At 37.8% G+C, this 24,223-nt stretch overlaps 1 protein-coding gene and 1 pseudogene across 1 annotated transcript; both read right to left on the minus strand.

Annotated features, from left to right (window-relative positions):
- Positions 1-13,516: 13,516 nt before the first annotated feature.
- LOC142441211 (prohibitin 1 pseudogene) lies at positions 13,517-14,373 on the minus strand (annotated as a pseudogene).
- Positions 14,374-22,194: 7,821 nt separating this feature from the next.
- On the minus strand, positions 22,195-23,172 carry OR14C36 (olfactory receptor family 14 subfamily C member 36). The gene has a single exon (XM_075543264.1). It carries the CDS (start codon positions 23,170-23,172, stop codon positions 22,195-22,197), a length of 978 nt encoding a protein of 325 aa, XP_075399379.1.
- Between the last annotated feature and the right edge of the window lie 1,051 nt (positions 23,173-24,223).

Raw genomic sequence — 24,223 nt, forward strand, 5'->3', positions numbered from 1 at the left:
TCTTCATTTTTACTATATTTGAAATTGTTGGCAATATTTTAAACAAATATTATTAGGGGGTGCATATGTAAAGGTAGCTAGACAAAATAAATCTAAGCTAAACCTGCAGTCCTAGGATTGGATATTTTGTATCTGCTCCTGTACAAGTAGGATTGTGTTATTAAATTACTCTCTCTGAAGCTAAATTTCTCCTCCAGGGTTACATGCTGGGTTGCTAACTACAAGGGCAGCAGATCAGAAACACCAGGTTCTCCGTGGGATAGGGATGCATTTTGATATTCCCGTTAAGATTTATAGTCTTGAGAAAACCTAGAGGGTGGTCTACTACCTGGTGTTTTGGCCAAGCCTGGGAATTGGCTCGATGACAGTGAGTTTCTTTTGATTTCTCAATATCTCAATATAAATATACAAGTATATGTGCGTATGCTTACCTTGTTGGGCAGCTCTATTCATATTTAATTATTAAAATATTTCTTAATTAACACCTTCAATCAATACAAAGAAACATTGTATGTCTTATGTAATTGCAATAATTCCCTAGCATTCAAAGTTTAGCAAACTTTTAAAATTCAATGGTTTCCTCCGCAGCGCATTATATTACAGGTGGTGTAGTGGTTATGGTTAGGCTGTGATTCATATGGTCCTCTAATCAAAATCACCTGCTGCTCCCTGGGAGAAAGACTCCGCTATCTGATCCCACCACAGTTACAGCCTCGAAAAACCACAGGATGTCACTGAGTCAGCATTGACTCTATGGCGGTAAGTTTGGATGCGATATGGTACAAAGGTGATTAAAATAGTTTTTTCTTGCATAAGATATTTTCTTCTAGTGAGAAGCTGTAAGTACACATAGATTTTGCATGTCTTCTCATAAGTGTATCTGTCAGTGTGCATTTGTGTTATATGGATGTGTCTGTGCAGTCAAAGTTGCCAAGAGCTTAAGAAATATTTAAATTGTTATCTTCAAGTAACCTTGACCTGAAACACAGGAATATTAGGTATTTTTGTTCATGATTATAAAAAAAGCATGGTACAGTTTTAAAAATGCAATTCTTTTTTAATGCTATGAGATTAAATATGAAAATAAGAGTGTAGCAGAAATTCCAAAAGAATAATTGCTAGTAACTGACAAGATTAAGGAAGAAATAGTTTGTGCTGGAAAAAATTACATTTTTAACTTGACTTAATAATGAATGAAATGACAGTAAAAATGTTTGTGAAGAAGTGTAAGACAGATTAAGGAAAACAGGAAATTATAAGTATCTAATTTACATCTTGAAATGTAGGTAGCTAAGCAAAAGAAAAGTCCATTTCAGTGGTGAGGAGTAAATTGAGAAGCAATGATTCAGTGTAACAGACACAAATGAGCTCGTCCACCAGGGAGGTGACCCACTCTGGGCTACAGTATGGGTTTGAAACTCCACAGGATGAGATGAAGGTTAAAAATTCAAGAACCTTCAAAATCATTAAAACTGTGTATTTCTGTTAATGAAATGGTGGGTCTCTCTCACAGCATTGTAATTTACCCCCTCCATCTCTCTCTCTCTCACACTCTAGATTCTTTAAGAAACCAAAGAACTTAATGTAGAGAATTAGAACACAGTAGTCTAAGAGTCATACCATATGAGACACCCAGAATTCCACATGACTCATTATCAAAGTGACTCAGCATTTTGCGGGGGGAAATTATTTCCTCTTTACAATAGCTTATATAGATTTACATTTAAAAATACCAAAAATCAGTGAAAATACCATACATTTGATTTGACTATATTACTAGCTAGATAAAGACTAAGGGACACACTTCAGTTACAATTTCTTATATGCATAATGAAAATGGAAGTAATGATGCCTAATTTAGGGAACCATAATAAATAATTGGGTCAAAATAATGTGCACAAAAACATTTTGAAATAGTGCAACTCAAAATAAAACAAGTCAGTAAAAAACAAAGGTATGCAAGGAGATTTCTGATTCAGAAAAATTCATGAGTACAGAAGCATTCACTTACCCTTTGAGCATACATTCCTTGTCTTAGCTCAAAATTTTGATTTCTAGTTTGATATCAAACTTTCACCTTTTAAAATAGTGCTAGAAATTTTTACTTTTGTGCTGTATTGCCATGCAGTCTTTTACCTCCCCCTATTGAGAAATTCTGAAAAGTGCCAGGACGGATATATAGAGTGGGTCGAGGTGTGTCCATAGATGCTAATGTTCTCCCTGCATTCTCTCACTGAAGATGGCCAGAGCATCTGTCCAGAAATTCAAAACTGAAAGCATACCATGTACCATTTTATTGAGGAGTGGAATTCTGAGGTAGCATTACAGAAATCAAAAATATCCTTAAGAGACATAAAACATAATGGTTTAGTCTTATCCAACTCAGGAGATTTGCTTCTAATTTATCCCCTAAACACTTGTTTTTCTTGAAAAAAATTTGTGGAGGCAAAAGCAAAATTTCTAAATTACATTTGTCCCTTGGTGAAAGAAAGCACTTTAGGGATTTCTCTTTATTCCTGCATTGTTACATATAAATGTAGAGGGTAACAATATAATGAAGGTTAAATATAAGCTTTATTGCTTACTTGCTATAATTCCATTTTTATGTATTTCAGTTAGAATCTAATGTTTCCTTAGTTTTGCAAAATTATATAATACAATGTCCAGCTTCATTTTTATCTCAAAGTTCATATATCTTTTTCATAAAATATGCCTGGAGAATGCTCTCCATTGCCCATCGCATTCCTGCTTCACAGAGTCCTATGTTGGCAACCCATCTGGACTGCCAATCCTGAGCGCTGCCATATTCCCGGGGAAATTCAATCCACCTTACTCTGCAGCACCAGACTGTGATCTTGCAGCATCTCACTTTACCCCTGTTTCATTAGCTGGCACATACGTGAGTCTCCAGGGGCCTCCAGTTGGCATCTGTGTTGGAGTGGGCTGGTCTGAGGGAGTTCTTGGAAGCTTAATCCACGTGGGTCCTCTGAAGATACATTGTGTGCTTGCAAGGCTACTCACAGTCTTCTGAAACCCGGTGCCCAGAACCTAAGCTCCTTTACAATGCCTTTTTCTACTCTTGGATCTTATTATTTGCAATCCTTGGATCACAAGGGCTGCTGTACTCCTTTGATGTGAATTTAGATGACGTCTTACTTAGATGGCTGCTTGTTTAAGACACACATTTGAGAGCCCAGGTGCTTCTTTCTAATGGCGAAACACTATCTGATTTCTTTGCCACACTTTGCTACCGCACCTATATCTTCAGGGATCACTTCATGAGTTCAATTATTGATCAGGGCCACATCTTAAGAACTAACTAACTGTTTTTATATTAAAGTTTAAGATGAAATGTGAGATCAAAATCCATTTGAATATCTCAAGTTTAGACATCTGCACATGTCCAGTTTAAAGGCAACATAAACAGTTTGTTGAGAACCAATTAAATTAACCTCTATGAAACATCACATAATTTTAATAATAGTGTAAATCTGGGCAATGTTATTTAAAGTACTATTGGTATTTAATTAAATAATTTTTTAAAATGTTAATCATATTTCATTTAAAGTACTATTGAGGAAAGGGATACACATGCACATGCATAAGCATTTAGACATGGGACTTCACTTAAACTGTATAAAAATGTAAGTAACTGAACATTTTAAGGAAGCAATTAGGGTTAGACATAATGCAAAAGTTTTAATAACACAAACTACCAAGACAAAATATCTCAAAGATTAAGACATGAAATAAAAGGCAAAAATGTATGGAAATAGCAAGTATATGCTAGTCTTAATTATCAGACTACCTCCAAAGCATAGATTTGAACCAAATTTAACTGATTTCCAAATCCATAACCTTGGGATAACAATCCTCTGTGGTTTAGCTATAAGTCCAAAGGAGTAGTTCAGTTGCTTTAATCAACAACAGGCTTGTTCAAGGTAAAATCTGGGGCCCTTATTAGACTTTCCAAAACAAACATTCTGATGCGCTCTATGAAGAATACAGAATACCTCAAAGAGACAATATTTAAAATACAGGTGTCCCATAGAACACAGCCAGGGTCAATGCAGGCTGGGAAAAACCTCAATTAAAAAAATCATGATCAACAACATACTATTGGGTAGAATTCCCATTTTGGAGAGTCTACTTAAGGAATGCTAAGTGTTTTCCAAAGGGCAGGCTACCCTTCTTTGGATTACCTCCCAAGAGAAGTGAAATCACCTCTCAGACACAAACGTGTCTGCCCCCCTCTGATCATGCTTTCCCATTGAAATTCACTGATAGCAATTAAAGGCATGTCTACAAATCTGAAGTGACCACGAGACAATGCAGGCACTATGTGGTCCTGTCCTGCTTTCTTCCAAATCTAAAACTGACCCCAGCTAGTGAGGCCTCCTCTGAAGAAATGGTGTAAGCTGCACAAAGCGAGAGTGATAAGTGGGTCTTTTGCATTAGATGAACATACCACCAACTCAGTTGGGAGACCGGATTAAATGATTACATGACAGGGAGTCTGGGGAATCTGGCCACCAGATCACAGCACGGGAAGACCTGCTCAGCAACTACCAGAGAGAAGGACCCTCCAGGAGAGGAATCCCATGCTCTAGAAGCACCAGAGGTTCTTAAAGTTGCAGGCCAGAAACGCCTGCTGACTGCTAGTGAAGAACCTTTACCACTGACTAGTGGCTCAGGCCACCTCTGCGCACTGCCTCTGCCCTGCAAAGCTGATCCTTGCCTGCCCCTCCAGTCCCATCCACCAAGCCAAATTCCTTACCTCCCTGGCCTCTGAGAAGCCTTTGTGGACATCTGACCGCGTGGGGAGCTTGATGCAGACATGCACCACCCAAGACATGCTTTTCATCAGTTTCCCTCTTTCTTACTTACTTCTACACACCCATCGCCTCAGGCAACACCTTCCCTGGCACAGTGAACCATATACATGATAAACACTGCTAACATTTCAGAAATCCCTACCCCAACTGGGGCTTTATTTTTATTTTCCCCCCTGGGGTTTTGTCCTTTTAATCTACTTTAATGTTTTTCTTTTTGCTTAGTTCTATCCTATTTCTTCTTCTCCCACTGTGACCCGTGCCCCCCACTTTTAAATGCTCATGCCTACCAGGCAAAATCAAATAGACCTGTACATGCAAGCACACACACCCCGCCCCGAAAGTCAGAGTAGTTGTTGTTGATTTCAACAAAACTTCTTTATTTTTACCTCCAAGTGCATGGAGTAGCCCAAGTTGATACTTCCATAGCAACAGGGCTCCAGCCTCCATACCCAAAGTACACCCCTATCTTTTGTTTTCTTCTTCTCTTCTCTAACCATTTGAACTTGTAATTTTTTTCTCTTATCTTATTCTGTCTTCTTTTGTCTTCTTCTCCTTAGCCCTTTTGTCTTCCAACTCTCTCTTTTTCCTTTCTTAAAATGATTATGTATATATATATATATATCCACACCATTTATCTTGTCATTTTGTCTTCGAGTGGTGGCTTGAGTTTTGTTGTCATACTGGAAGCTTTATCACTGGTATTTTAAATATCAGCAGGATCATCCAACGTCAACACGTTTCCATAGAGCTTGCAGACTGTGATAAAAGCTAGGCTCTAAACTTCTTAGGAATTAGTCACTGAGAACCTTGTGGATATCATCAAAGCATTGACAGATACTGACAATATAATGAATTATAAAAGAAAACCCTTGTCAGGGTTAGTGCCAGCAGAAGTACCCCTCAGGTCAGAGGCAGTTGTATTAGTCCGAGTAGACTAAAGAAACAAATCCAGGGAGACTCAGATGTGTAGAAAGAGATTTTTTTTTATCAAAAAGTAATTGTATATAAAGAAAACATCACAACCTAGTAACAAATTAAGACCATAAGTACGATATTAGCCCATGTGTCCAACACAAGTCCATAATTCCTCTTCAGTCTAATGCAACACATGCAATGCAGGACGATTACAGACCAGTGGGTGGAAAGTTTGGGACCCAGTGGTGTTGGAAGCCTCTCAGCACTGGTGTAGGTCTCCATGTGGTTGCTCCAGCTCCAGAGCTCTGGCTCCAACAGTATAGCTCCATGTGGCTTATACAGAAGGTCCCAGAATTCTCAGGAGAAGACCAAGTCTTCTTGATTGACAGTCCAGACTCCACACCTTCACCTATAATCCTCAAATTGACATATGATTATATAACTACCACATTACAAGAAATGACCCATATTTGTACCCATTCCAAATTAAAATGATCCAACAGAATGCTTAAATTATAGAACAATGTCATTGATATTATAGTCAAGTAAAACGTTGCTGAAATCAGCCAGCATCCAATTTGTAGCAGTACATTGACAGGGAGCTGCCAGAGATTCAGGGTGGATTCTGATGTGGGACAAGGGATATCATTGCTAATGCCTGATGGATCTTAGCATAAAGCAGAAAATAGCAGAAAGGCATTTTATTGTATTTTACTGAGTATGCAAAGGTATTTGACTCCGTAGATCATAAAATCTATGGATATGCTTGATATGAAAGAGAATTCCAGAACTCTTTGTTATACTTCTGCAGAACCTGTATATGGATCAAGAAGAAATTCTGGGAATGGAACATAGGAATACCGCACGTTTAAGATCAGAAACAGTGTGTTTAGAATTGCATGCTTTCACCAAACTTACTCAATCTGTATACTGATAAAGTAATCAGAGAAGCTGAACTATATGAAAAATAACTTGACACAAGTATTGGAAGACGTTTTTTTTTTTGACAACCTGTGATATATGCAGATGACACAACTATGCTTGTTGAAAGTGAGGATTTAAAGTCCTTACTGACGAAGATCAAGGCTTGCAAGCTTCAGTATGAATTGCAACTCAATGTAAAAATGACCCAAATCCTCACAACTGGACCAGTAAGTAACAGCATGATAAATGGAGAAAAGGCTGAAGTTGTCAGGGATCTTGCTTGGATCCACGAACAATGCTCACGAAGCAGCTGTCAAGCAATCCAAAGACTTGCTGCGTTATGTGAATCTACCGCACAGGATCTCTTTAAAGTATTGAAAAGTAAGGATGATATTCTGAGGGCCAAGGTCCACTTGACCCAAGCCATAGATTTTCAATTTCCTGATATGCATGAGAAAGCTGGATATTGACTAAGGAAAGCTGAAGAAGAATACATGCACTTCAAGTATGATTTTGGTGAAGAATGTGCCACTGACTGCTGAGATAGTTAGTGTATAACATTAAAACTCCGGAAGCTTGGATCATTTTATCACTTAGAAAATTTAAAAATAGAGTATGTATTCATTATGAACCTTCTTAGTGTAGATTTATTTGTGATAAATGTCTACACCTCATGTTAATGTGCACATTGGGCAAATAGCTAATCTCTTAATCTTTGCTGCTAGAAGCCCAGGATATAGATGAATGAGATAGTAAAATATATACCTGTAGAAGTAAACATCATTTATCTACTTATTGTAATTAATAATTTGACATAGCTAATAAAAAGATTCTCCATTGAAAAGTATGCATTAGTGGGTGAGTGTTAATATATTGAAAATCTGGCTTCAATTCCTGCCAAATGCATCTGTCTGTCTACCTATCTGTCTCCCAACAGTTTTAGTAGCAAGTAATTTAAATATTATATAATTCAATAGGTCAATCATTCATTCATATCAAGGTGAATTGCACTATCTCTACTACATTAAGTTTAGAGCACCACCTCTTTTTCATGGTTAAATCGCCTTTCAGATGAGTTATGAAATCACAATCCATTTTAGTGCTCTCCCCGCCCTGCCATCTTCATTATTTACTCCTAAAATTCCTTTTCCCTCCCAATCATCCACAGCCCCCTGCCTCTGTAATCCCGATATCCCCTTGTATCAATTTTTATCATATTGCATCCACTTCTCCTGTGCTTCACAGCTGGGAGACCCAAAAGAAAACAAATAAATTTCTGTCATGGAACCAGTAAGAGATACTTGAATCCAGAACAAACTCAGGCTGTGTCTACAGGGTGACCAACTGGCTAAGTATTGGGTTTGATTTGGGATAATTAAGGTTACAGTGGTGTCTGACTGATAGTAAGGCTGTTGGAGACCCTTGCCTGTGGCTAGAGTGGATCTACCAGTGGCTCAGATAGATACTCTGCAGATGGGTTTTGGGTTTCCACCATCTCCCACAGCCCTACACAAATTGGGTGTTGATAATTTTGTCTCTGATGCTTTTCTCTTCTCCAAATTTAAATTTTGTAATTGTCATCTTTGAATTGCACAAGCTGGTGTCCTTTTTCTGTGTGGACTTAGTTGACTCTTCACTTAGACAGCTGCTTCTTTCGAATACTAGCCTTTACACTTCAGACACTATTCCGATTGATAACTGGGAAGCATCTGTTTTCTTTGCCACAGTTTACTGTAGCACCCTTATCTTCAGTGATCATGTCGTGAAGGGGAGTATCGAGAAGGGCTACAAAGCAAGAACTGATGGTTCTTATGTTGGAGCTAGGATTTAGTGTGAGCACCAAACCCATTCCTGGGTCTGTGCCTTTCTTTTTTTTTAAATTTTCTGTAACTTGGGAGCCAAAACATATGTCATATCATTCCTAAGTTCAATCCTGTCAACCATAATTGTACAATGGTTTACATAATCATACATGTTTCCCAAAACATACTTTTCCTTCCTGGACTTCTTGATAACATCTCCCTCTTAACTTCCCCATCCCTCTATCCTTCTGCCCCCAAATCCTTGTTATTTTTCACTCCCTTTAGGCTCAATGTATCTGGGTTTCATTTGCCAAAAACAAAAAACAAGTAACACAGCTTCAAGAGAGTGAGCCCCAGTGGTGACACACCTCTGAAATACACCCTAATATAAATGAGTATTAGCAGATTATAACAGAATGGCCATCACAGGATTGCCAGGACAATACGTACCTTAATACAACATAAAGGGTGTTATTGTCCCAAGACCTTGTTTGTTCGCCAACCTGTTCACTGCTCTTGATACAGCTGTCTCCTACATTAGACAGTGTGTGCTTTCCGGCTTACGTCTGGAGGTTACAAGTGTTTCTGTGGTAGAGTCCAGTTCACCCAGAGAAGATCCCATTGGGGACTCACCAATGCAGTCACTGGAGCATGATGTGCACCCCTTAGATCCAGGATACAGCATGCCTGTATTCAACTGCACTGGGCTTGGGTTTCTGGGGTACCCCCAAATGCCCCAGATCAATTCCGCCCTCCTGCTGCATGCCACTAAAGAATCTCCACACCTAATGATCCCAAGAGCATCCTCATTCTCTCCTGCCCCACCTGGTGATTAGCCCCTTCCCCCAACAAACATGTACCTAGGTTCTCCCAAACTTGAGCATTCCCTCTCCCCTCTCCTTCACTGCCCCAACCACCAGTAAGTCTTCTCCCTCTGACAGGGTTGCCTACCTCTCTGGGGAAACCTCACTTCATATCCACATGGCTACCACTCAGTAGACAGCATCTCTCTCTCCCCTGACCATTTGATCCCAGCTGTCCTGAGGTGCCTTCTGACCAAGTGACCTACACTAAACTCACCTGGAGCGGATGATGTGTGGTTCACTAGCGCTGGTCCAGCTCTTTAGCAGGCTGTCTGGTCCCTAGCCAGAGAGTGGACAGCTACCACCTATCTGTTAGTGAAGGCTTTCATGTTGTTGCGGTAGGAACTGGATTCAGCTTAGCTTCTATGATAAGATAGGTTAATAAGAAAGTTCTGTCAATCAACGTCTGAAATGAACCAAAGGAAAAAATAAACAGCTGTCAATCTACAAGTGATCATAGAGATACAGGTACAGTTAGGCAACATGTTAGTCTGCGGTGCATGAAGCTTCCTGAGTCATAGGCTGTCTTGAAGACAATTAACTACAACAACCATATTCAACAACCATTTCAACAAATGCATTGAACTGCCCAGTTTTCACACTGACTGCCTGGGGCTCCATTAGGACAAGTGTGTATGAGGATACAAAGTGATCTTTTCTGAATGAAGGGAAATTTCACTCTCTTTATAGTCCAGCTTGTTTCTAGTACCTATGATGGCCTCTCACATTCAGCTACTCTGCATTGTGTATCTATTTTATGCACTATTCAAAACAATCAAATTTTAATAGGATAATAAAATGGGACACCAGAAAATATCTCTCATTATCTATTTTTAATCTACATATTAGAAACAACCTGACATATAAAACAAAAACCAAAGCCCTGCGATCAAGTCATTTCAAACACATAGTGATCATATAGGACACAACAGAACTGCTGTTGGGTTTCTGAGACTTTAAATATTTATAAAATCCAAAAGTCTTGTCTTTCTCTCTTTGAGTGGTTTGAATATATGAACCACCTACCTTGCATATGTCACTTTGAGCACTAAGGTACACCTGACACAAGCCATGATATTTTCATTCACCTTATGTGCATGGAAAATTGGACAATGGATCTGGAAAACACAGATCAATTGATGAATTTGAATTAAGGTGTTGACAAGGAATATTGAAGGCATGTGGATAGCCAAAACAAACACCTGTCTTGAAAGGCGTACAACTAGAAGGCTCCCTTGAATTAGGGAGGGAATATTCCCTCTCCAAGGATTGAGAGATTTTTTTTCTTATATACCATGGACTTCTTATCTGTAGAGACCTTGGAAAAGGACAGCATGCTTGATAAAATGGAAAGTCAGTTAAGAATAGAAGATGGATTAAGCTAGTGGTCGTAACACTGGGTATAAATATAATGATTGTGACTGGGCAGTGTTTTGGTTTTTGTACATAAGGCCCCTATGATTCAGAACCAAGTAGTTGGCACCAAAAACAATAACCTTGCTAGCAGCTCAGTGCCTTAGCATATTGCACCTTCAGCTCATCTAACATCAAACAATATAAAATTCAAAACTATTGTTATCAAGTTGATACTGATTCATAGTGACCCTGTAGGACCCAGTAACTATGTCACATAGAGTTTACAAGGATGCAAATCCTTACAAAAGCACATGCCCACATATTTCTCATAAAAGTGGATGATGGGTTCCAACGGCCAATCCTTCAGTTAGAAATTGAACATCTTAATAACTGCATAGCCACAAACCTACTGTTATTGAACCGAGTCTGATTAATGGCAACCCAATATTTGGTTTCTGAGATTCTAAATCTTTATGGGGACACATAGTTTCATCTTTGTCCACTGTGTGGCTGGTGGATTTGAGCCTGTGAGCTTGTGGATAGCACACCAGTGCATACCTGATTCAGTAAATAGGGCATTCAAAGTAAAACAAAACCTATTGCATTAACTTGTTCAACTAATAGCAACCCTATAAGATAGAATAGACCTTCTCCATAAGGCTTTAGAGGCTGAAGCAGATTGCCTCATATTTCTTCATAGAGAGGTGGCTTTGAACCATCCATCTTTTAATTATCATCTCAAACTTAATCCACTGAGCTACCAATGCTCCTAAATAGGTTAATTCTACTAAAAACAGTGAATTCTTCGTTTAAAGTGAGTTAGATCTGTTAGTAAATAGCATACATAAAATAAGAGCAAGAACAAAGCTACTTGGAGAATAATATTTAAGTATACAAATTATTTAAGTTTGAACTATATTCAGGTTTTGTTATGAGGAAAATAAAAATATTTATCTCAAACAGAATATTCAATATCTATAAAATTACTGTTTTATACTCCTATTAATAAAAACTAATTACCTCAAGTTATACATGTGTAACAAAAATTACAATGAATGATGTTAAAAGTTAGTATCTCTCTTTTATAGAACTAAAAACAAATTTTTGTGGTAAATAACAGAATTCAAGAGTCAATAAAGAATCTGATATTTTCAGAGAATGTCATAATCTCTGGCTGACTAGATAATCAAATCCAGGGACACTCATATTTAAATAAGAGAGCATTATATCAAAGAGAAATCATATATTGAGAAAACAGCCCATATGTACAATACTAGTCCATAAATTCCTCTTCATACTCACACAGCACATGCAATGGTGCCAAATTCAGAAAGGTTACAGGCTGGTGGATGAAAGGTCTTATGGATCCAATGCAATTGGAAGAATATCAGTGCTGGCGCAGGTCTCCACATGGCTCCTCCATCTCTCCAAGTATCTCAGCAGCAGGAAAGTGAAGGCAGAGAGAGAGAGGAAGTTCCCAGATTCTCATGAGAAAGCCACTCCCACAGGGAGGCATCACCAGGCATCAACTGATTGATAGGCTAGACTCCACCCCTAGAATTATTTATTAAATTAACATGAAATTATTTAACTACCCAATTATTATATATTTTATGTGCTAAAACATTATAGTTGTCAAGTCAATGTTGACTAATTGGACCCTCATCTTATATATAGGATTTTCAAGGCTTAAAATCATTACTGGAACAGAAAGTTTAATTTTTAATCTGCCAAGCATCTAGCTGGTGGAGTTGAACTACTGCTATTACTGTTAAAAACTTAATATGTAACAAACTCTGTTTTGTGGGCTCCTTAAAATATTAATGCACATATTTGTGTTAAGGAAATGTTTATTGTTGTTCAGTGCTGTGAAGTATGTTCTTACTTATAGAGACCCGATATACAACAGAAGAGAACACTGCATGGTTCTGCTCAACCTGCACATTTGTTCTTACATTTGCAGGCATATCTGTAGCCACTGTGTCAATCCATCTTCCTGGTGACTTTCCTCTTTTACCCTGCCCCTCTCCAGGAGCTAGTCTTGTGACGACATACCTAAAGTACATGTGACAAAGTTTATGCCATCCTTGCCTGTAAGGAGCATTCTGGTTGTACTTCTTCCAAGACAGTTTGCTTGCTCTTTGGAAGTCTATGGTACTTTAAATATTCTTTATCAGAATAGTAATTCAAATGTATGGATTCTTCTTCAGTCATTTTCCAATTTGACTCCTTACTCAATATCCAACTTTCACATGCATATGAGAAAATTGAAAATCCATTGCTAAGGTCAGGCATACCGTAGTCCTCAGAATAACATACTTGCTTTTCAAATAGAGGTCATGTGCAGCAGATTTTCCTAATGTGACGTGTCTTTTCATCTCTTGATACATGATCAATGATTGTGGATGGAATCATTGTCTCCATTTATTTTTATGTTACCTATTGGGTCAGTAGTGAGAATTTTGGTATTTTTTACATTGATTCATAATTCTTACTAAAGACCTTGACCTTCATTAGCAAGTATTCATGTCCTTACTTTCATAAGGCAAGGTTGCGGTATCTGCATACCTAACGTTGTTAATACGCCTTCCACTAATCCTGATGCCACATTTTCCTTATGGAATCCAATAATCCAGTTTATTTGATAATTTATTTAGCATGCAGATTGAGTAATCATATTGACAGGATACAACCCTTATCCACAGCTTCCCTGAAGTGACTTTATTCCCTGCACTATGTAAGCCACCAGGAGATTTCACAGTGATTCCGGGGTGGGGCCAAAAGAAGGTGTCACCCATCTGCCGGCCATGGGCGGGCGGGCTCACTGCAGCGGCTGGAGGAGCACCAACTGGCCCTGCGGCAGGTAGGTGATGTTTCAGGAGCGTGCCAGCTGATAGGCAATGTCATCTGCCGCCTCCAGCTTGTGCAGCTTGATCAGCCTGTCCCGCGGTGGCCAGCGAGTTGGCGATCAGCTCGGCGGCCTTGGAGTCACCCTCAGCTGAGATGAAGGCCGCCTTCTTCTGCTGCTCCGTCTTTTCCACCACAAATCTGGCTCTCTCAGCTTCCTGCTGGGCCACCTGCTTGGCTTCCATCGCTTCTGTGAACTCCTTCCCGAAGATCAGATGCGTCAAGGACACGTCATCCAGGATGAACCCCAAAGTGGCTGCTCATTCCGTGAGGTCGTCGCTCACCTGTCTGGAGACCAGCTCTCTTTGGGTGACTAGTACTCCAGTATCAAAGGTAGCCACCACGGACTTGAGGATGATGGACAGCAGCACACGTGCTCATTGTCCTCGCCGACGCAGGTGTAGATGCGCGGCAGCTGGCTGGCCACGGGGCAGAAGAGGATGCGCAGTATGATGTTGACGCACTGTAGATCTTTGCTACCAGTGATGACAGGCACGTTCCATGGCCGAGAGCGGCAGTCAAAGAGGACTGGTTTCTGTACCCAAGATATGAGAAAGTGCGTCCCTTCCCCTACCACGATGTCCTGGACGCCACGGAACCCGTCAAAGATGACAGCTCTGTGCCCAGCATCCACGTTATAGAGGGTTGAGTTCACCACGCCTCCTGTGATGGTGAAGGGCAGGCCAAACTTGCCGATGGACTCAAACACCTTGGCAGCCATGTGTGCTTCTGTTAGAGCTCACCTTTCCGCCCACTCACACCTGCTTTCACTCTGACCAGCTTCCCTGATTTTGAACCATACATTATTTACTTCTGCTGTTCGTATTCCTCTTGATCCGTGAAAGGCTGTGCATGTGCACCATGTTGTGTTCTGGGGCGTGCATTTTTCTCAAGGCTATCCATATTTTTTTATGATCCACACCATCAAATCCTTTTTCATAGTCATTAAAATACAAGGACATATCTTTTGCTATTCTCTAAGCCAACATTCATCTGACATAAGCAATCATAGGTCTTTTATGTCATCTTCTGAATTTGATTTAAGCCTCTGGCAGTTCTATGTCAATGGTTGCAGAAGTGACCGTTGTTGGATGCTTTGCAGAAAAAAAAATTTAGTTGCATGTGATATTAATTTCATTATTCTAAACTTTGAGTCACCTTTCTTTGGAATGGGTACAATCATAGATCTCTTCCAGTTAGTTGGCCAGTAGCTCTCTTCCAAATTCCTTGACATAGATGAAGGCATGCTTCCAGTGATTAATGAACTTATGGGAACATTTCACGTGGTGTTTCATCAGCTCCTGGAAGACAGGTTTGGGTTCATGGCTTCAGTGCAGCTTAGACTTCTTCCCTCAGAATCACTGATTCTTGAACATAGGTAATCTCTTGAAATGGTTGAATGTCAGCCAGTTCTGTGTATTCTTTCCTTCCTTTGCTCTTCCTCCTCCTTCTTTTTCCCTCAGTTTCTGTTCCCAAAGGAAAAGCTCCAATCCATTTTTTAATTTTTATTTTGAAAAAGTCCTGACATTACAGAATTGAACTGATATGCATTAATATTCCAGTCTTAGATACGCAGAAAAGAGTTTTTTAATAGTTTCAAGTTCTTTTTGAATATAGGTAATATCATAAGATGAAAGGAATGCATTGAATCATTTTACCAACAATATAAATCAATATTCAACTATTTCATGAGGTAGTACATAATCAAGAATTATGGTATTTAAGTACTATTTCTACACTGTACTGAAAGCACTGACCAAAAACAAGTCTCTTGGGACTGGCAAAATATCAATTAATATGTTTCAACACACAGGTGCAACACTTAAAGCACTCACTTGTCTTGAGGGAGTCAAGAAATTTAGACGACGACAACTTGGCCAATCACTTGAGATCTAGCTATAGTTGGTTCGATTGCATAAAAGCTACACCAACAAAACATAGTAGTTATTTATTAAACACGATTGTTAATAACATTCCTTAAAATTCATGTAATTTTTTCCTAGAGATAAAAATATTTACAACAGTACTCAAAAGAACCCTCAAGCTCACTGCCATGGAGTCAATGCCAACTCTTGGCAGCCTTATAGATCAGGGTAGAACTGTCCCCTGGCAGTTGCTGAGACTATACATTTTTATTCGAGTAGAAATCCGTTTTTCTCTTAGCAGTATCAAAGTTCATGGAAAATTTGTATCTCCTGGATGGCTACTGAGTGTGAATATTTTTATATGCCTTTTAGTCATTTGAATTTCCCTTTTGGTCAACTATCTGTTTATGTCTTTTGCCAGTTAGCATTGGATTACCTTTTAAAAAAATTTTCCCTTTATGATGTATTGCAGAATTCTATAGTTTTTAGAAATTTATTCAGGAGGGTGTTTTAGGGATAACTTAATAATGCTTCTTTTAGGAGAAATTAACAGTACTAGGCCCTTATAATGAGATCAGGATTTTTTTAGAAAGAAGAAGAATAAAGTTACAATTGAGTGTAGGGAGGTGCTAACCCTCATAAAGAAGAACTGATACATCTGATTAAAGAGCTTCTTACACAAACAAATAGAGTCTAGGGAATTATAATACTGTCATTTGATTGGTAAGTCTTTGATAAAGTTTACAAAGAAGATGGTTTTGGTGTTCAGAATAGCTTCTATTGCATCAATTTGTACAGTGTATTTTTTATATTGTTCTTTAAAAAATACTTTTATTGAGGGCCTTTACACCTCTTATCACAATCCGTACATTCATCCAGTGTGTCAAGCATATTTGCACATAAGCCACCATCATCATTTTCAAAACATTCTCTTCCCACTTGAGCCCCGGATATCAGCTCCCCATTTCCTACCCTCCCTCCCCCACCCGCTCACCCTCATGAACCCTTGATGTTAAAGATTATTATTTCCATATCTTACATTGTCCTCTGTTACCTCTCACCCACCTTTCCATTATTTGTCCTGCTGGGAAGGTATTCTAGATTTATCTTTGTGATCGATTCCCCATTTCCCCTTCCACTTTCCTCTAACCTTCCTGGTATCTCTACTCTCCTTGTTGGCCCTGAGCAGTTTGTCTATCCTGGATTCCCTGTGTTGTGGGCTCTTATCTGTAGCAGTGTGCATGTTCTGGTCTAATCTGATTTGTAAGGTAGAACTGAGGTCATGATAGTGGGGTGAAGAAAGCACTGAAGAAGTAGAGGAAAGTTGTGTGTTTAATTGGTGTTATGTTGAGTCCTGACTGGCTCATCAATTCCCTGTGACCCCTCTGTGAGGGGATGTCCAATTGTCTACAGATGGGCATTGGGTCTCCACTCTATCCTCCAGCCCTATTCACCTTGGGTCTTTGATGCCTGATACCTGATTCCATCAACACCTCATGATCACACATGCTTGTGTGCATCTTCCATGTGGGCTTTGTTGCTTCTGAGCTAGATGACCACTTGTTTATCTTCAAGACTTTAAGGCCCCCGGACACTATATCTTTTGATAGTCAGGCATCGGCTTTCTTTAACACATTTGCTTATGCACCCATTTTGTCTTCAGCAACCGTGTCAGGAAGGTGAGCATAACAGAGTGCCAGAGTGTTAGAACAAAGTGTTCTTATGTCAAGGGAATAGTTTGTACAGAGTCTTACAGGGATTTCTTTTCAGGAACTAACTACAGTGCTATTCAATCATAGATATACAGGTTTCAGGTGTGATCATAAAACACCTCTGATTGGTGTTTGAATAGGTTTAACTAGATGTCTTTAGAATTGGCAAAAAGCATTTCAATATCAAAACCTTATTTCCAGGTATTATCTTGCTAAGAAAAAGACCTTTTAGGCTGTATGTGTATATTGTTTAGGAATCTGTAGCTAAAACTAGGTCCATGACACTTTATTATGAACTTGTCATGAGAAAATACATATTTGGCCTATTTTATACAAGAAATAGCTATGTCAAGATACTCTTTCTTAGAGTATATTTCTTTTACATACTGACATAATCATTAATCATAAAAAAATCTAGTTCCAGTAATTAGTATGGCTAAGTGACAGGAATTGGGGAATTGGGGAAAGCTCTGATTTGACTCTATTGGGTTCAACTATGCACACATGAAGTCACAGGAAAGGAGATAATCAAAAGATAGGTTTTATTCAACAAGATCAGTTTAATTAATTCATTTTGTTTGGGACAAAATGTAATGAATTCCTTTATACCATTAAGTACTTTGTAACTAGTCTTGAATTCATTAAGCAAAATACATAAATTATAGCTATTCTACACTGTTGTCTAGAAATCTTAAGACTGTGAGGTCATTTTTCAGGAAGTTACATTCCTTAATCTGCAAATAATAAGGTAAGGTTATTAACCAAATATTGTGTTATTGTATCGAGCTAATCCAAATATCTATTAATTGAAAATTTGTAAGTAGCTACTTTGAGCCACTAAGTTTTGGAAACAAATTATGTGCGTGCATGCATGCAGAATGACTGCTTAACATTTTTTATGTTTTAATTTTTATGTGCTTTTATTATTTTAACAGTATAAGAAAAATTCATCATTTGATTATCATTTTTATTCAGCTTCATACTGGAAGTACTATTAGAATCAATAAGCTATAAATTTGTAAATCATGACTAAAACTGCAGCTAACAGTCAATCATCTGGTTCTTTCTCTAGAACATCCAAAACTACTACTAATAAAGCATCCATATTCATTAGGTGAATTTATTTGGATTGCTAAGTCAGAGTTAAATATTAAATTATATTTCTATTTAACAAATACAAATTTTTACTGCTTTTGGAATATAGATCTTCTCCCAAAATAACATCTTCAATGAATAATCTGATATCTAACATAAATTTAACCCTGGGTAGAAAATTCCACATAAACTTTTAAATAAGTTATGAAAGTACTATTCATATTCAGACATCTAGGAGATTCAATTGGTCTAAGAGATTCAAAGTTTTGAAGTCAGTTCTCCCAAATTTGACTTGGAGACTCATGGATATCTCAATAGAAATATATACATAATACATAGAATACATTATATAATAGAGTATAAAATATATTTATATATGCTTGCATATAAATATAAGTGTTTATATAGAACCTCTTAATAAATATGTTTTACATGCACATATATATATTTAATAAATATGTTTACATGTATTTATATATATATATATATATAAAGAGAAGGAGAGAAATAAGCTTTTATTTGTTTAACAAAGCAAAAGCGCACATAAAGACTAGCGTTAGTCAAAGTGGCTCACTGAGCAACAGGTTTAGGAATTTAACTAAGTGGAGAAATGTGGGTACTGATCTCCCATATGGAAGAGACTTTTGAGCTTATTGGATGAAGCGGATGGAGTGCTTTTAGGGAACTTCTGTGGCGGGTGGAGTGGTTTTAGGGTGGGGTGTGCAGGCTCATAGGAATTACTTTTTTAAGTTAATTGGTGTTGAAGAGAACAAGATGGAGAAATTTTCCTGCACTCCTTCATCTGAAGGATCAATTGGTCTGAATCAGGCAAGCACAAGATAAATCATCTGGCTGAAATTGCTTGGGCCCCAGAATCTTGTAATTTCTCCAGAATTTCTAGGAAGGAAAAACCTTAGATAGTCAGAAGTTTCTGTTGATTCTTCCCAGTTTTGCTACTCCATCTTTTGGGGTGCTTGGGGAAATTTCTGAAGTACAATTTTCCCCTGCTGCTCTTGCCATGTTTTTGAAGGTCCCAGAGAACTGGGCTCCCGGGCTTTCTTGACTTTGGGTTTTTCCTTTTCCTTATTGAAGCCCAAGCACTCAGGGGCTCAGACCCCACCCTAGCACTTCATGGGGAACTTCCTGCTTCTTACTATGTGCCCAAAGACATCACATTCTCTACACTTTACCTGAAATATGGTTTTTCATCAGATTACTAGTAATTGGCTATCGGGAATGCTGTTGAGCAGCTTTCAGGACGCGTGAGGAAAGCTCCCTCTGAAGGATGTTTTCTTTCCATTATCCTATGTTGTTTCAGTATCATGTGATTACACTCTGTCTATAATACAAGCATTAAGCCTGGTCATGAGTAATTAATCCAATAAAATTATTCCATTCTTCCTCAATCTAAACAGTTCATAATATTCCACCCTACGCAAACCCAACCAATCAGATCTAATCACAGTAAAGTTGATCTGATCACATTTGCTTGATTTAATTGCTCTAATACAATTGTGATCATCTAATTTATTTAATCAATGTGTCAAATTCTCAAGTTTAATATTGGTAATTTAGAGTTAACCCCCTACAATATGCTGATAACACAACCTTTTTTGATGACGAAAGCTGAGAGTACTTGAAGTATTTACTGATGAAGATCCTAGACTACCACCCTCAAACTAAATGAAAGGAAACAAGTTAACAACCAAACGGTAGGCAACAGAAAGATAAACGAAGATTGACGCTGTCAAGTCTTGCACACGGAAGGGGAGTTCATTGAAAAGGCACGTGAATTGTAGGGAGCCTGGCCAGGCAGAGAGAACCCCAAGGAAACGGAAGGTGCCTCCTGGAGTGACTGCCCTTTGGAACTCACATCCAGGAGCTTAATAGAAATATTAATCGGCATAATGGAGCTAACCTGACTATACAAGTGAGGTTCAACACGTAGTCATGCATGTTTCGTCCCCTGTCAGCAAATCGGTTCCCCTCTCAGGTTTTTGTCAATTTTTAGCCTTCCCAGGAGCTGTAAAGTCAAGTAACTCAAATGACGCTCCTAGATAGCTTCTGAACTACTATAATTTTATGTACTTCTGAGTTCAGAGTTATCTCTCTTCTGGAGATACCAACATTCCTGGGAAAGGCATCCAATAGGATTTGTGCATTATATTCACATTTATAAAATAACTCTTTTATGGATGTGGTCAGTTCAGGGTGAATTTGTCATTTTTCTTCTGACGGGAAAGGAATATCATCATTTCTTCTTACTTGGATTTCAAAATAATTTAAATGAATGTTGAAAGTCATACCTATAAATATAAGCAGGTATTTATGTTATGAGGGTCATCCAATTTGGATCCTCCTCCCTTTTGACACACATACTATAGATATTTTAAATTGTATATAAGCTTTTTTTAAAAAAAGAGACATTAAAATATTGGGGCTACTATTACTGAAGTCAGCAGTCCCTGGCTGGGGAGCCAAAAAGCAGGATGTTTTCTACTGCCATAAAAATTCAGTCTCATCACCTCTATATAGAGTTACTATGGGTTGGAATCAACTCAATAGTGGTGGATGAGTGTGGGGGAGGGGGATAGTATAATCTCCTAATATTGCCTGGTAAGTTGAATATAAAGATTAAATTTTTAGATGCATGATATTTTCTAAAAGAAACATGATATTTGTAAGTCCTCAGTAGCCTCATTGATTTATGAAACAAACCAAGTCCAAATCCATTACTATTGATTTCAATTATAATAACATTGATATTATTAAGAGTAGAACTACTAAACTAGGTTTCCAAGCCTGAAAGCTTTATCGAGGTAGATTCTCATGTTTTTTTTTTTTCCTGTAGAACAGAAGATGCGATCAAACATTTCAGTTAGCAGATAAGCACTTAATCACTGAGTTACCAGGTCTCCTTTAGAAATATGGATAAATGTATGAAAATAGCTGGGAGTATAAATTTTAAGCATTTCTTAATCAAGCTAAATAATGTGTATAGTATATAAACAAGTAGATATATCCCAAACCACTTGGCATATTTTATTGGGAGAGAAATGTGAAAATAAAACCATTTCTTATATCAATACATTTGACATGTAGAGTAAATTAAACTTATTTTAAATAAAAAATTGCAGATTGTCAGTATTCCTGAGGTATATATTTTACTTGCCGTATACGAAAAGTAGCATAATGTGTTTCTGATCTTTTTATACAATACCACTCATTTGACCAATCCCATGCCTCTTTTCACAACATGTCTTTCGGGATATCTTATGGCCTCAAAAGAATATATATAGCTTATAATTATTTTTCAAATGAATAAATAACTGTTTACATTTATTCTATAATGCTAAATGTCACATTTCAAGATAAACTTATGTAGCATTGCTTTTCGAGGATCACCAATATTTTAAGTGTGAATGAAGGCAGAAGATAAAATTTGCATAAAATATTGAGTTGATTTCTACTCATAGTACTCTTATATAGAGTTCACAAGGATGTAGATCAATAAACAGCAGAGAGCCTCATGTTCCCCGGTCTAAACTACTGGTGAGTTTAAACTACTGACCTTGAAATTACCAGCCCAGTTTCTGATTCACTGTGCCATCAGGGCTCCTAGGGATAACATTTTAAAATTCTTAAGACAAACATTTAGTGGGAGATTTTAACCTGCCAAATATATATGACTAATACTTATTTTTCCTAATACCAGGTCTTTTGCCTACCTGCCAATTCTGATTATTCAAGTCCTCAGAAAGCAAAGATTTTGATAAATAATATATTTTAATAAATTTATATATTAAATCTACATAAACTACACCTATAATTTTAGTCTATAATGCCAATGTATGGCTAGATCCATGATTTTCAATTAACAATTTGGGAAAACCTTGAGCAATGTTCTACAAATGTCCTGATTATAATATTTTTTTCATAATTTTTCTGATGGCACATTTTAGTTGTTCGTTTCTCAGACTGTAGATGATGGGGTTGAAGAGTGGGGGGATTATGGAATAAAACACAGACAGGACAATGTCCTGGAGAGTGTCAGAGATGGCAGGTGGCCTCAAGTACACGTAGAAGCCTGAGCTGAGGAAGATTGACACCACAAGTATATGGGGGATGCAGGTAGAGAAGGCTTTTGATCGGTCTGTTCTACATGGGAATTTGAGCACAGTAGAAAATATGTGAATGTAAGACCAAATGATGAAAATGAAACATCCTCCACCAATACCCAGACTTGATGCAAGAATTATGATTTCGTTGCTGAACGTGTCCGAGCAGGAGAGTTTCAGTAGGGAAGGGATATCACAAAAAAATTGATGAATAACATTGGACTGACAAAATGGCAGCCTGAAGGTATTGCCTGTATGGAAGCCTGAGTAGACCAGACCACTGAGGATGGATGCGAGTGTCATATGAGCGCAGGCCCGAGGGGTCATGATCACAGGGTAGTGGAGAGGCTGGCAGATGGCCACATAGCGGTCCCGGGCCATGGCAGTCAGGAAGAGTAGCTCCACATATACAAAGAAAACCACTAAGAAGACCTGACATATGCATCCTAGCCTTGAAATCGCACTGCTGTTAAGCAGGGAATTGACACATGAATTAGGGACTGTTACAGAAATGTAGCACGCATCCAAGATGGACAGATTCCTGAGAAAGAAGTACATGGGGGTGTGAAGGCTCTTGTCCATGGTTGTAATAACAACAATGAGAACATTTCCAATAACAGTTACCAGATACATCACAGAAAAGGATATGGCATGCAAAATCCGTAGTTCCCATATGTCAGAGTACCCCAACAGGAGAAATTCCATCATTGTAGTCGAATTGGGCATACTTGGATGAGGCAGCTCATACAAGATAGGCAATGAGCGAAATCCTGAATACATGAAGGATTAAATTATGAGATGATTGATGTCTTTCAATTGATTTTTTATTTCAGAACCCTTTCCTATTTCTAATCTCAATTCATGTTCCTAATGTTTTGGAAGGTAATTTATGCTGTGCTTTCTTAGCCTCTATAATATTCAGAGTCCTATTTTAGGCATTTAAATGATTGCTATATCCTTAGATAGAGCCCTGGAGGCATAGTGGTTATCGATTGGGCTTCTAACACAAGGTCCACTGTTCAAAAATGCCACTTATTCCATAGAAGAAAGATGATGCTTTCTACTCTATTAAATTGTTACAGTCTCTAAAACAATTTTAGACAAGACACATTTACTTCTCTATAGTTAAGTTGCCAGAACCGTGGCTGAGGAATAAGGACAAAGAATTCATGGGACCAATCATCTCAGTCACTGACAGTTAAAAACAAGCTTCTCTTAAAAATTGAGATAGCAATTTTTACTCTTGTGATCAATTTAAATAATATATAATCATTTATTTTATTTATTGATTGACTTAGCATATACATATTTAGTGCTGCTACAGGATAGGAGTTTGAGTAATAAAACAGAAATATCCTTATTCTTATAAATATATTATTAAAAGAGATGTGGACTCAGTAGTTAAATATCTATTAAGTAAATTTTTAATGAAAAGTATATTTTATTTTATGACACTACCTTGTTTGATTAAAGTGAAACTATTTGAAGCACTTACTACAGCCTTCTCATTTTCTTTATGTTAAGGAATAATCTATACTGAAAGCTAATTAGCAACATGCAATATACAGATGACTAACCTTTCTTACTGAAAGCCATGATGATGATGAAAGACTTTTGTCTTCAGTTTGGGTTGAAACACCCTGTAAAGAAAGCAAAAATCCTCGTAAGTAGACCAATACAGAACATTGTAAAAAACGGAGAAAAGATTGAAATTTTCTAGAATTTCATTTTACTTGGATCTACAATCAAGCACATGGAAGCAGTGATGAATTGTCAAATGACACATTGAATTGGGCAAAACTGCTACAAAACAACCACAACAAAGACCTTT

This window comes from Tenrec ecaudatus, chromosome 2, assembly GCF_050624435.1.
Source record: "Tenrec ecaudatus isolate mTenEca1 chromosome 2, mTenEca1.hap1, whole genome shotgun sequence".
In the NCBI taxonomy this organism is placed as follows: Eukaryota; Metazoa; Chordata; class Mammalia; order Afrosoricida; family Tenrecidae; genus Tenrec; species Tenrec ecaudatus.